Here is a 13,807-nt window from a genome sequence, read left to right as displayed (position 1 = left end):
CTTTTTTTTCTTTTTTTTTGATTACATGACAGATTATGGTTCAGTTTCAAAGCTGAGTCACCGATAGCTCAACTTGGCAAGTCATTAAAAATTCTGCTTTGGTTGTAACGTTATGACTGATTTTTTCATTAAATCATGAAATCAAATCATTAAATATCGTTTTTGGATTTCTTTCATTTGTTTCCTCGGATTTTCTTTAAAGTAACAAGGACATTCAAAACGAAATTAGATTCTTTAAATAGTTAAGCGGAAACTGACGATAACATCTTAAAAATAAAACTAGGGTGATGGGAGGGTGGGCGTGGGAGGGGGATTAGTTTCGCTCCAATCACTTTCGGCTATTAAAATGGGCATCAGCCCTTTCTATTTTCAATTGAATGAGCCGTTTTGAAGTTCCTACGACCACTCCTTTCATACAAAGTGCCCTGGTCGAAACAACAACAACAACAAAAAAATAATACATTATATCCACATCGATCTTTACTATAAAAACGTCAAAAAAACCACGTCTTACAACAAGTCATATATATTTTTTGAAAATCTGGGAAAATCATTTTTAATCAAAAAGATCGACATATGCAGTTTTGTAGTTTTAACACTTGGCTGGTGCCAATTTTGCAAGCCAGGAACTTATGTGAAAAGTCATCAGAAAATGGGCAAATATATATCAGCATGGAGCTCTAGCAATTGTACAAACTGTAAAGAAAGTGTAAGAAATTTTTCCTATTTCTAATTGGCAGCAACTTATGTAAAAACAGTTATTGAATGAGCAAAATAATTAAAGAATATAACCATAACATCTTGTTACCAAATATGAGTTGAAAAGGGATGTATATTGAATAGCTAAAAATCTAAGCTTTGACTGGAATATTGTAATTTGCAAATATTGATTACATTGATATATCGATTAATTACTTATATTGATATTGATTCATGTAATTAGATTAATATTGTAATTGTTAGTATTGTTCAAGATTATGCACTTCAAATTGTGAATTATTGGACTTCCCTAGAAAAATATCTTAGGATAGGCCAATTATTCTATTTTGTTACATCAATTAGTTTATTAATATGTCAATAGGATTATTATTTTCTTCTGTTTCCTAAAATATCCCTTTTTACTTAACTTTTATTATGTAAAGCACAAAATTAATTTCAATTTTTTGCTTTAGACGTCATGATGAAAATCTCCCAGACTTGATGGATTTTTATTGTCATAATGGACCGTTTCGAAAGATGAGTGCTAATCATAGGGGCTTATGCATAGTTTATTACCCACAGAAGAGTCAAACAGTTCGTGGTAACGAACTGTAAGTAAGGAGCGACCCGGCTCAATGGTAACCGAAACTCTAAAAAACGGTGTATCTTTAACGGTGTAAACTGATGTATCTTTAATACCAATAGATACATCAAAAGAATCAGATTTTAATTCTGAGTTCAAAAATATAAGTTTCATCAAGTTTAATTTTACCCATCAAAAGTTACGCGCCTGAGAAAATTTGGCTGATTTTCGAAAAAAGGGGAAAAGACCCCCTAAAAGTTGTAGAACCTTAATGAAAATCACGCCATCATATTCAGCGTATCAGAAAACCCTACTGTAGAGGTTTCAAGCTCCTATCTACAAAAATGTGGAATTTTCCATTTTTTGCCAGAAGAAAGATCACGGATGCGTGTTTATTTTATTTTTTTATTTTTTTTTTCAGGGGTAATCGTATTGACCCAGTGGTCCTAGAATATCGTAGGAGGGCTCATTGGAACGGAAATTAAAAGTTCTAGTGCCCTTTTTAAGTGAGCAAAAAAAACGGAGGGCAACTAGGCCCCCTCCCACAATCATTTTTTCTCAAAATCACCCAATTAAAATTTTAAGATACCCATTTTGTTCAGCATAGTCAAAAATCTAATAAATATGTCTTTTAGGATGACTTAATCCCCCACAGTTCCCAGGGGAAGGGCTGCAAATTATGAACTTTGCCCATTGCTTACATATTGTATTGGTTACTGGGAAGTATAAACACATTTTCAGGAAGGATTTTTTTCTGGGGGGGGGGGCTGGAGGAGGGGGTGACTCGGGAGAATCCTTCCGTGGAGGATTTTTCTTTGGGGTAAGGGACATTTCTATAAAGGGGGCACCGGATTTCCAAGCATTATTTAAAAAAACGATCAGAAATTAAATTAAAAAAAAAGTTTTTTCAACTGAAAGTAAGAAGCAAAATTAGAACTTAAAAAAAAAACAGAAATTATTACGTATATGAGGGGTTCTCCCCCAAGTCAATACCTCGCTCTTTACGCTACAGTTTTTTTTTAGTGCTTTCAAAACAGCTATCTATCCTAATTAAACGGCCTTTGGGATTCAGGGGTTTGTGAATTAAAATTTTTTTTAACTTTTAACGTGAAGAGCGTGGTATTGACTAAGGGAAGAACCCCCTCACATACGTAATAACATATACGTAATAAAAAAAAAACAATAAAAAAAACAATCGATACGGCTCAATAGTAATCGAAACTTTTAAAAACGGAATTTTGATGTCAATAAATGTATCAAAAGAATGGGCCTATAATGTTGATTCTAAATATACAAATTTTATTAAGTTTAGTATTACTCATCAAAGGCTACGAGCCTGAGAAAATTTACCTGATTTTTTAAAGAGGGGGAAAACATCCCCTACAAGTGAATGAACTTTAATGAAAATCACACCGTCAGATTCAGCGTATCAAAAAACCCTATTACATAGGTTTCCAGCTCATATCTGCAGAAATCTGCAACTTTGTATTTTTTGCCAGAAGAAAAATATATGAATATAGAAGGTCGTTACGTAAGTTAATTTGTAAATTACGTCAGAACCAAATTTAGAGACAGCCATTTAGCCAAAGAAAAGCAAAACTTCTATGTAAATTTTGTTTACTTATTCAACGAAGGTGAGCCAAAATAAAAGCTGCATTAACTAAAAAACGATCAGAAATTAATTTAAAAAAACAAGTTTTTTCAAACTGAAAATAAGGAGCGACATTAAAAATTAAAACGAACAGAAATTATTCCGTATATGAAAGGGGCTGTCCCCTCCTCAAAGCCTCGCTCTTTACTCTAAAGTTTGACTATTTCTCACAACTCTACTTTTAAAAAAAATAAAAAACTTTAGTGTAAAGCGCGAGGTGAGGAGGAGGGGACCGCCCCTTTCATATACGGAATAATTTCTGTTCGTTTTAAGTTTTAGTGTCGCTCCTTACTTTCGGTTTAAAAAACGTATTTTTTTTTAATTAATCAAAAGTAAAGATGAATACGAGTGGCAGCAATGGACTTTGTAAGCTATGCGAGGAAAAACTAGAAACGCAATGCCATGTAATGTTAGAATGTGAAAAACAAGAAACAAATGTAGCAGGACTGAGTAATTTATTGGCAAGTGTTACAGGTAAAAAAAAATGAAGTTAAAATAGAGAAAGCTGTATACCTAAAAGTAGATGACGAGGCCTATATAAGTACAATAGTGTACATAGCATTGCTTTTTTGTTATTACACGTGGAAGCGAAAAGAAAAGCAGAAGGAAGATTATGGTGTGATAAATCGTGTGGAAACAGAATAGAAAAGGATGAGGATTATGAAGTGTAAGAAAATTGAGGACATGTTGGGTATAAAGTGGAATAGTTTTTGTGTCTTGGTGGGCAAGGATGTGTTGTAAAAAAAAAGAGAAAAAAAAGCTTTTGCAAATATAAATTTATAGATAAAAAAGATGCTATAGAATGATGAAATCACAGAAAAAGCACTTAAACTCAACAAATGGAAAAAAAAAAGATTGAATATATTTTTAGGGAATATAGAAATAGTATAGGATTTTTATGAATTTTTAGATTATGGATTTTAGATTTGATGTAATTTTTTTTAATGATTGTTGGAATTTATTTTAAATTAGTGGAATTTCTTTTATATGTTGAGGGGGATACAATTCGACTGGATTGTGAAAAATTGTATTATTGGGAATTTTTTTGGGGATTGTTGTAGCTACCCAATAACGCAAGGCCCAACGAGAGTTGATTGTGTTGAAATGTGATGTATTAAAAAAAAAATGGTGTTATATTTAATCTTTTTTTATGTATGTAAATCTAGTGAAAAGTGTGTTAAAGTGTTCTAGGAAAAGTCACTGTATTTTAAGTACAAAAACGTATATGCATTTTAAATTTGTATTTTATTGTTATATGTAATAGGCCTAATGAATGGGAGCAGCCCCTTGACGCCGTGGGTAGCTAGAATAAGAATTTTGAAATTGTTGTATGGTGAATTAATGGATGGAGAATCGTATGAATGAAAAAAAAGTTTTCAGGAAGTAGGTGCATAAAATGTACTAGGAGAGAAAAAATTATGTATGTGAGGTATTATAAAAATGGAAAGCTATGGAATGTCGAGTAAGAGGTAAGATAGATAGGTAGTAAAGTGAAGAAATAACAGAGAATAGGGACGAATTAGATGACAAATAAGCAGGGAGTCTTAGATCAAAAAAAGAAAGAAACATGATTGATTTTTTTTTCAGGAGTACAAAAAGGAAACAATAACCAGTTTGATTTTATCCATTACATGAAGTATCAGCAACCCATCATTAAGAAAGCGAATAAGAAGAGGAAACGCGGAAAGACGGACCAAATACCGCTGGATAAAAGAAAGAAAAAAAGAAGAATTTAAAATATGCATTAGAAGAGGATTTTGTATATTTTCAATATTATAGTCTATTTTTGAATAAGAAAAAAATATTAGGGGTGTTAACCTGGTTTGGGTCCATGCCTTGATTAAATAACAAAGATACTAGATTTAGTGAATACTGACTAAACAGGAGATAACGTGTGATTAACGCACTAAGAATCAACAGTATGACGGTGTTTGAGTTTTTTCAAACGAGAAGCATTGTCAAATTTACCGAATTAGTTTACACTTAGATTGTTGACGCAAAGCTTGTGATCTCCATAATTTTGTAACCCCTAAAAATCGCGGAAAATCCCAGTTTTCATTTATAAATAGACCTCAGACGCAGCCAAGGGGCCCAAAATGCTTTCATTCTAATGACCTTCTAACTTTAAAAAAAAATTAATTCTGATTGCTCCTAAGCCCTTTTGTCTTAGACAGTACTTTGCTTTTGTCAAATTCAGCTATTTATAGTTTGCTTGAAGCTCAGATACTAAATTTGAATTTATTTACACATAAATGTAGTTAGTTTTTGCTATATTCTCTGGTTAGGGTAATGAATATATTAAATTTCAGTTGGTTTATTTTGGGCGTGTGGACCACATATTTTGGTAGGGTATCTATCACTTGAGAAGACTCCAAGGAGCTGTCATTTTAAGGCTATAACGGGGATTCATTTTCGGATTTAATTCTGATCGATTGCACCCGCTGATTACTCCCCTTTTCCAAAATCGCGGAAAATATCATCGGGAAATATCATATCGTTTTCCAAAATCATACCTCATACCACAAAACCATCATACCACAAAATCGTCATACCTCATACCACAATGACACAAACCCGTCATACCACAAAATCGTCATACCTCATACCGCAAAACCGTCATACCTCATACCACAAAATCGTCATACCTCATACCACAATACCACAAAACTGTCATACCGCAAAATCATCATACCTCATACCACTATACCACAAAACCGTCATACCCTAAAATCGTCAAAACTATTTTCAAATATAAATTTATTACTACTTGGCATATTAAATTTCACACTATCTGTGTCTCAGCATTTATTCAGCTTTTTTAAGGCATGTAATCATAGTTACTAACTTATAAATTGAATATTTCCATGTTCCATTTTATAAATCTGCGTTTGTGCACTAATTTGCTTCACAATAAGCTAGGCGATAAGGAATCCCTCCAATCAGTGAAAATTATTTGGATGAGCATGGCTTATTTTAAAAACCACTTGACAAGAGTCTAAGTACAGCATGTCTGCTCTCAGCTCAGCTCTTGCAAAAATATCCTGAAATTGGGAGGTTCCCCATTTCCTATCGCGCAGACGGGAGTGGTATTGAATTCTAACGAGGTAAAGTAGTAGTTACTGGGTGATATCTCCCGTTTTGTTTTAGGTTTATGGGTCCGCGGCTTTGCAAGGTTTTAGGCAACGAATTTAGCATATAAACTCAGTGCAACCATTCTTTTTTAACGCTAGTGGTACCAGCTTACCTATTAAGTCAACAAAATCTTTTCTACCCGATTGACTTACAGGAGTATTCACCCTTGTCCATTTTTCCTTTTAGCTTGTGTTTTCCTCCTTCTTTAATTTATGACTGGAACAAATCTATTCTTTCGTATCCCAATGGCACTACTACTTTGGTCACATTACTACTTTGGTCATAGATCTTTTAGGTCATGGTATTTAAAGGGATGTTTGGTCACACTGTGCATCCGTCTGGGGCCTAATGAAAAGCAGGTCCCTCCCAAAAGTGACTAGAAGAGGTCATAAGAAAGAATTTAAAGGAAACTCTAACTTTACTAGTAGGTTTCAAAAAGGAGCATTAAATAGTTAGGGGAGAAGGATGAGGCCGCGCAGCTGTGTTGACATCATGCGTCTAGGTGGCGTAGTGAGATGTAGTGCTAATAGTAGTAGTAGTAGTAGTACAAATAGGGCCTTGCATGGATAGAATTTGCGCATGTACCTGACTTCAAGCATGCTTCAGTCTTCATTTTGTACCAAATTACGGATGTAATAGGCCCACCAGTCCTCTATAGACTCTGAGGTAGTATTATACTACATAAATTATTGCATTCATTTTCTCAGTGTACCGGAATTAGTGAGCTTCAACACCAGACTGAGTTTTTGGAGTGCCAAAATTAACAAGCTATTTCTTCAATTTCAGATCCAAAAAGGGTAGAAATCGAACACTGAAGGATTGGTCCTAATGTGGTTGCATCTTCAGACATCTAGCGATAATTACGTGTGTCAGCAACTTTTTTTTGTATGATTTTAATTTTTGAAATTTAAGCTCAAGCATAAATGTCTATCATGGTGTTGTGAGTCATCTGTTTCAACTCAGATATTTTACCATGTTGATTATAAGCTACAAAGATTGAGTTATCCTACTTGATGTACATTTTTTTTTAATTTGACCAGAACATATTCTTGGCTGGTATCTACAAATCTAGCTTACCATAGAAAAACAATATTCATGAAATACTCCATGGACAGTGTTTGGACTTCACTTAAAAATATTAAAAAGGACTTACAGCAGCTTGTGCATTTTCATCTGTTAAGTTGGTATTGTAGTTCCAGTCAGCTTGAACCGATTGTGTCACAAGTGATGAGTATTCTCTGTCGTAACGTTCCAAAAATGCAATTGCTTCACCTTCATTCGTATTCGTACCTTTTGGAACCTGCTTTTCTCTGAAAGAGAATTTAAATGATATTGTGACACGCAAAAATATGCGGTTTTTCGCAATTTTTTTTTATTTAAAAAAAATGCTCGTGGAGTTTAGCGGTGGCCGGCGTTTATCCCCCCCCCCGGTGATTACCCCCTCCCGGAAAATACCCCCGAACGGAAAATACCCCCCGGAAAATACCCCCCTCATTGCGGAAAATACCCACCAGTGAAAATACCCCCCGCGAAAATCCCCCCGGAAAATTCCCCCCACGGAAAATACGCCCCAGAAAATACTCCCACGCGGAAAATACCCCCCCCCCCCCCATGGAAAATAAGCCTTTCCAAATTTGAGAATTTTATTTGAGTTTTTTTTTTTTTTTTTTTTTGCGTAGGGGGTAGGCATTTTGGTACTTGTGCATTTTGCGCCACTCACTCAGGTTTACGTTGTGTAAAATTCGAGAACACACCGGTTTTTTCCTTAGTTTCTTCGTTACTTTAGAAATAAAATTGGGATATATATTAATGGGTTCAAGGTTTTTGTTTGTTGTTAGTAGTTATACCATTTATTTAAGTGTATGCCGGCTGTTGTCTTATATAATCATTGTAATGTTTGTGTAGGGTCTAGCGAATAAATTATCTATCTATCTATTTGTAAGTTAGGGGGGGTGTAAAGTATAGCGGGTCTGCATGAAAAATGTGTTTGGTACAATTATTCTGCATATTAGATAGATAGATAAATAAGTGAATTTTAAAGCCAAATATATGGCCATGAACACTGTAAAATAACGTAAATGAAAGGCACAAATAACATAAACTTTGATCAGTGGTCATCATAAAACACTTAAATAAAACACTACATTAACCTAATAATGTTACTTAATACTTGGAAAAACGGTCATTGGAAAAAAAAACCGCTTAACACTTGGAAAAAACACTTAATGAAACATTATATTTACTTTCTGCTGGGATTTTTTTTTTTTTAGTTAACAAAATTTCTAGATGCTTCGCTCTTCGTCTGTAATTTTTTAGTGGCCATATACCCAGAAAGAATTGTTTTCTGATTTCAAACTATCCAAATACTTTACCCCCCCCCCCCAATATGCCAATATATAGCCCAAATTATATATTTCCCATAAATTCTGTCACTTGTCTTTGTCTTGTCTCGCGCTAAGCTGGCAAAAAACTAACGAAGAAACCGGTTTGGTTCTCTGTTTTTAAAAAGCGTAAACTTGTGTGAGTTGCCGATAATACACAAGTACCAAAACTCCTTCCCCCTACGGAAATTAAAAAAATAAAACTCAAATAAAATTCTTAAATTTGGAAAGCCCTATTTTCCACGGGGAGGGGGGGGTATTTTCCGGGGGGTATTTACCAGAGATATAATTTACGCGGGGGGTATTTTCCACGGGGGAGGGGGTATTTTTCCGGGGGTATTTTCCGCGGTTGGAGTTTTTTCTGGGGGGGGGATATTTTCTGCAGGGGTTATTTTACGCGACGGGTTATTTTCTGGGGGGTGTATTTTTCGCGGGGGTATTTTCCAGGGGTGATCGTCGGGGGGTTAAACGCCTAGAACTGACTTTAGCACAGGTGCACAGTACTAAAGCCTTGTGAGCAGAAATTTATAAAAAACATAATTGCGATTACTTTCCTTTCATTCGTATTCGTACCTTTTGGAACCTGCTTTTCTCTTAAAGAGAATTTAAATGATATTGTGATAAGAAAATAAATACAGTTTTCCGAAAATATTGTTTTTCAAAAACATGCTGCTGGAATTAGGACCTGTCAGGTGCTCAGTAGTAAAGCTTTGTAAACATAAAAATAAATTTCAAAAGTAATGTGATTCACTGTCAGGTTCTTATGTTATTAAATAAAAAAGCAAGTTTTTTTAACTGAAAGTAAGGAACGACGTTAAAACTTAAAATGAACAGAAATTATTCCGTATATGAAAGGGGCTGCCGCCTCCTCAACACCTCGCTCTTTACGCAAAATTTTTTTATTTTTTAAAAAAATAGAGTTGTGAGAAAGTCAAACTTAAGCGTAAAGAGCGAGGCGTTGAGGAGGGGGCAGCCCCTTTCATATACGGAATAATTTCTGTTCGTTTTAAGTTTTAACGTCGTTCCTTACTTTCAGTTAAAAAAACTTGTTTCTTTATTTAATTTTTGAATGTTTTTGAATTAATATAGATTTTGATTTTGGCTCACCGTACATGAATAATTAAAACAAAATTTGCATATTAATTTCACTTTTATTTGGTTAAATGGCTTTCTCGAAACTTGTTTAATTTTATTTACGAACGTTTTTTTTAGTAATAAATACACGTAACTTAAGAATTAACTTACGTAACGAACTTCTATATTCATATATTTTTAAAACTTATATTAGGGGGTTCGCCACCTAGTCAATACCTCGCTCTTTAAGTTAAAGCTTGAATTTTGTTCCAATTCTATAAAAATGACCCCTTAATCACAAAGGCCGTTATTTAGTATAAATAGCTCTTATGAAAGTGCAAACAAATCTTTGGCTTAAAGAGCGAGGTATTGACTAGGGGATGAAACCAATAATATGCGGAGTATTTTCTGTTCGTTTTAAGTTTCGATGTTGCTGCTTACTTTCAGTTGAAAAACTTGTTTTTTATATTTAGCCTAATTTCTGACCTTTTTTTTGTAATAATGCTGGGAAATCCGGCGCCCCCTTCATAGCAATGTCCCTTCCCCCATGAAAACTTCCTTCATGGAAAGATCCTCCCACATAATCCCCAATTCCCTCCCCCTTCACTACCAGAAAAAATCTCCCTGAAAACTTCTGTATACTTCCCAATAACCAATACTATATGTTAACATTGGGTAAAGTTCATAACTTTCAGCCCTCCCCCCGGGGACTTCGGGGGCTAAGTCATCCTAAAAGACATAGTTATTATATTTTCGACCATACTGAACAAAATGACAATGTCAAAATTTTGATCGGGTGACTTTGGGAAAAAAATGAGCGTGGGAGGGGGCCTAGTTGCCATCCATTTTTTTTATCACTTAAAAAGGGCACTAGAACTTTTAATTCTCATTCCAATGAGCCTTCCCACGGTATTCTAGGACTACTGGGTCGATAAGATCACCCCTGGGGAAAAAAATAAAAACAAAAAAACAAAAAACAAATAAACACACATCCGTGATCTTTCTTCTGGCAAAAAATGTAAAATTCCATTTTTGTAGATAGGAGCTTGAAACCCCTACTGTAGGGTTCTCTGATACGCTGAATATGATGGTGGGATTTTTCTCCTTTTTTCGAAAATCAGTCAAATTTTCTCAGGCGTGTAACTTTTGATGGGTAGGATTAAACTTGATGAAACTTATATATTTGAAATCAGCGTTAAAATCTTATTCTTTGTATGTATCTATTGGTATCAAAATCCCGTTTTCTATAGTTTCGGTTACCATTGAGCCGGGTCGCTCCTTACTTACAGTTCGTTACCACGAACTGTTTGATATTTTACTGATGATTTTTCTGTGTTAAGTTTGGGAACATACTGATTTTACACAAATATACATTGTTTTATGATGTCCCAGTAATGCCAAAGACTGCTGCTACAATCTTCTTTAATGAAAGTTTTGAAACATCCTAATATACTTTTTGAATTCTGATTTAATGAAAATGTAAATCATTTTTTAGACAACAGAGCCTTTCCATTTATACTTGAAATACCAAAAAACATAGGAAGACATGTGAATCTTTTAAGTAAGACAGTGAACTTAGAAAAAATGATTTTTATTTAAAAATACTAATAAACTACGTTAAATTAATCAGAAACATAACTGGTTAAATGTCCTTGAATGCGGTAATGTTCAAAAATTGAATTAATTCATTCTTTTGCTAATCAAGTGAAAATACGAAAACATTTCAATTCAGGATTGAAATTACTTTAATGCTTCATTTTGCCCTCTAAAAAGTTCAAAAGTTTTTGAGATTGAGTGTTCAAAATTTCCTTATCTTCTTCATTTTTGAAATTACATGACCTTCCCACTTATTTTTTAAATAATAGATCTTAATTAGGAGTTAATCTGTATTCTCGCTCATCCCTATTAGTATTTATTCCACTACAAACATGTGACAGTCATCAATCCAGAATTATTTCTTTTACTGATTCAGCGTTATATTATAGTGCGGAAGATAGCGTTACATATAGTGCGGAATAAATGTTCTGCAAGTACTTAATCGAAAGTTACTGGTTTCTTTTACACTCTAGCTGAGATTGTACTGCTGTTTTAAGCTGCTTGTACTGCTGTTTTAAGCTGTTTGTACTGCTGTTTTAAGATCAATAAATGTTCTGCAAGTACTGAATCAAAAGTTACAGGTTTCTTTTAAACTCTAGCTGAGAGTGTACTGCTGTTTTAAGCTGCTTGTACTGTTGTTTTAAGCTGTTTGTACTGCTGTTTCAAGATCAATAAATGTTCTGCAAGTACTGAATCGAAAGTTACAGGTTTCTTTTAAACACTCTAGCTAAGATTGTACTGCTGTTTTAAGCTGCTTGTACTGCTGTTTTAAGATCAATAAATGTTCTGCAAGTACTGAATCGAAAGTTACTGGTTTCTTTTACACTCTAGCTAAGATTGTACTGCTGTTTTAAGCTGCTTGTACTGTTGTTTTAAGCTGTTTGTACTGCTGTTTCAAGATCAATAAATGTTCTGCAAGTACTGAATCGAAAGTTGCTGATTTCTTTTACACTCTAGCTAAGATTGTACTGCTGTTTTAAGCTGCTTGTACTGCTGTTTTAAGATCAATAAATGTTCTGCAAGTACTGAATCGAAAGTTACTGGTTTCTTTTACACTCTAGCTAAGATTGTACTGCTGTTTTAAGCTGCTTGTACTGCTGTTTTAAGCTGTTTTTACTGCTGTTTCAAGATCAATAAATGTTCTGCAAGTACTGAATTGAAAGTTACTGGTTTCTTTTACACTCTAGCTAAGATTGTACTGCTGTTTTAAGCTGCTTGTACTGCTGTTTTAAGCTGTTTGTACTGCTGTTTCAAAATCAATAAATGTCCTGCAAGTACTGAATCGAAAGTTACCGGTTTCTTTTACACTCTAGCTAAGATTGTACTGCTGTTTTAAGCTGCTTGTACTGCTAACCCTTGGCGATTACATACATAACTCTTCCTAAATCAAACTAAATTATTAAATCAATTCCACAAACAAATAATGAGGAAAAAAATAAGCCAATCCCCTTCACTCACACACTTCCAGATCAATACACACCATTTTGTATGCATTTTGGAATTAGTTCTTTTCCAACAGTTAGCGAAGTACCTACAATTAATTGGGACTGTAAAGCTTTTATTATGTTGCATTTTTATAAATCTTTCTTTAATTTTTGCAATAATCAAAGAACAGACGGTAGAGATATAGTTACTTTTTTAGTCTATTTCATCGTTATCAATAATTCTTCGTTCAATTAATATATTCTATTTCCTTCTATCGTTTGAGTAATATTTTGGTCAGGATATCCATGCCCCTGAAAGTATGTTTATCCAAAATTAATTTTATTCTCTATATATTTTTGTGACGCTAGTTTTAATCCTCTATCAAAAAGTAAAATACCCCTCCCTCACATTTTTTAACTTGTAAAGGATTATTGAACTGAAAGGATAAGTAACGGTTACTACTTGTGGGTTTACAATGAATTGAAATTTTTAGTTAACTATTTTCTCTATGAATCCACATATCTAAAAATGGTAACTTGTGTCTGCTCCTTGACTGCTTTAAAAACTATGCCCCACCCCTCCTTGGTTACTTAGATGTTAAAAAATTCAATTCAATTCCAATTCCAAATTAATTCTAATTCCAATTAAAAAAGAAATCATTCACGTATCTTCCCAGTGATTTTGGTTTAAAATGAATGTAAATTTAATCTTTTGACATAATTCATGTAACTACTTGTTAAAAGTGGCCTTAAAGCTGCTCTTTCCTTCATTGGGAAATATCTGCATCGGTGATATCTTACTTGTTTTCCTAGAATAATCCTATGTATCCTTCCCAAATTATTGGGCTATGTTAGGATGAACAAAACTAAAGTAATTCACATTATTCAAATTCGCGCAAAAAAGGGGGCAAATTCAAGTCCTTGAGCTTTTACTGAAACTGTAAAACTTTACAACAATATTGGAATTTTCAACTGTGTCAAGTTACTGTGAAGGCAATTTGTGAATGAATCATATAGCCAACTTCACGTATTATTTGAGCTTGAACACAGAAACGGCCTTCTAGTTACTTTTTATGACATATTTTACATTAGCAAGCTCAAGGCTTATTACAAAACTTCAAGAACTTCAAAAGGCTCTTCAGAGGCTAAGTTCACAGAAAATTAAACTACTGACCCATCATTTTCTGAGTTCAGAATATTTGTTAAATGTTGCCAGTATTTTCCTCTTTTTTTGCAGTTTTCCAAGCTCTTTATGATTTCCCAAAAT

General features: G+C 33.9%; 1 protein-coding gene across 1 annotated transcript in view; it reads right to left on the bottom strand.

Annotated features, from left to right (window-relative positions):
- The window catches only part of LOC148949897 (angiotensin-converting enzyme-like), a 114,520-nt gene that overhangs the window by 99,572 nt on the left and 1,141 nt on the right, over positions 1–13,807 (bottom strand). Inside the window, exon 2 of the mRNA XM_089091621.1 lies at positions 7,219–7,375. Coding sequence (XP_088947747.1) covers positions 7,219–7,375 — 157 coding nt within the window. The remainder of the gene's footprint in view (positions 1–7,218; positions 7,376–13,807) is intronic.

The sequence above is a fragment of the Artemia sp. Qi Xiang Cuo genome, chromosome 7 (assembly GCF_049724085.1).
Source record: "Artemia sp. Qi Xiang Cuo chromosome 7, ASM4972408v1, whole genome shotgun sequence".
NCBI classification, from domain to species: domain Eukaryota; kingdom Metazoa; phylum Arthropoda; class Branchiopoda; order Anostraca; family Artemiidae; genus Artemia; species Artemia sp. Qi Xiang Cuo.
The sequence above is the reverse complement of the archived record's forward strand: the minus strand, read 5'-3'. Positions and strand labels throughout refer to the sequence as shown.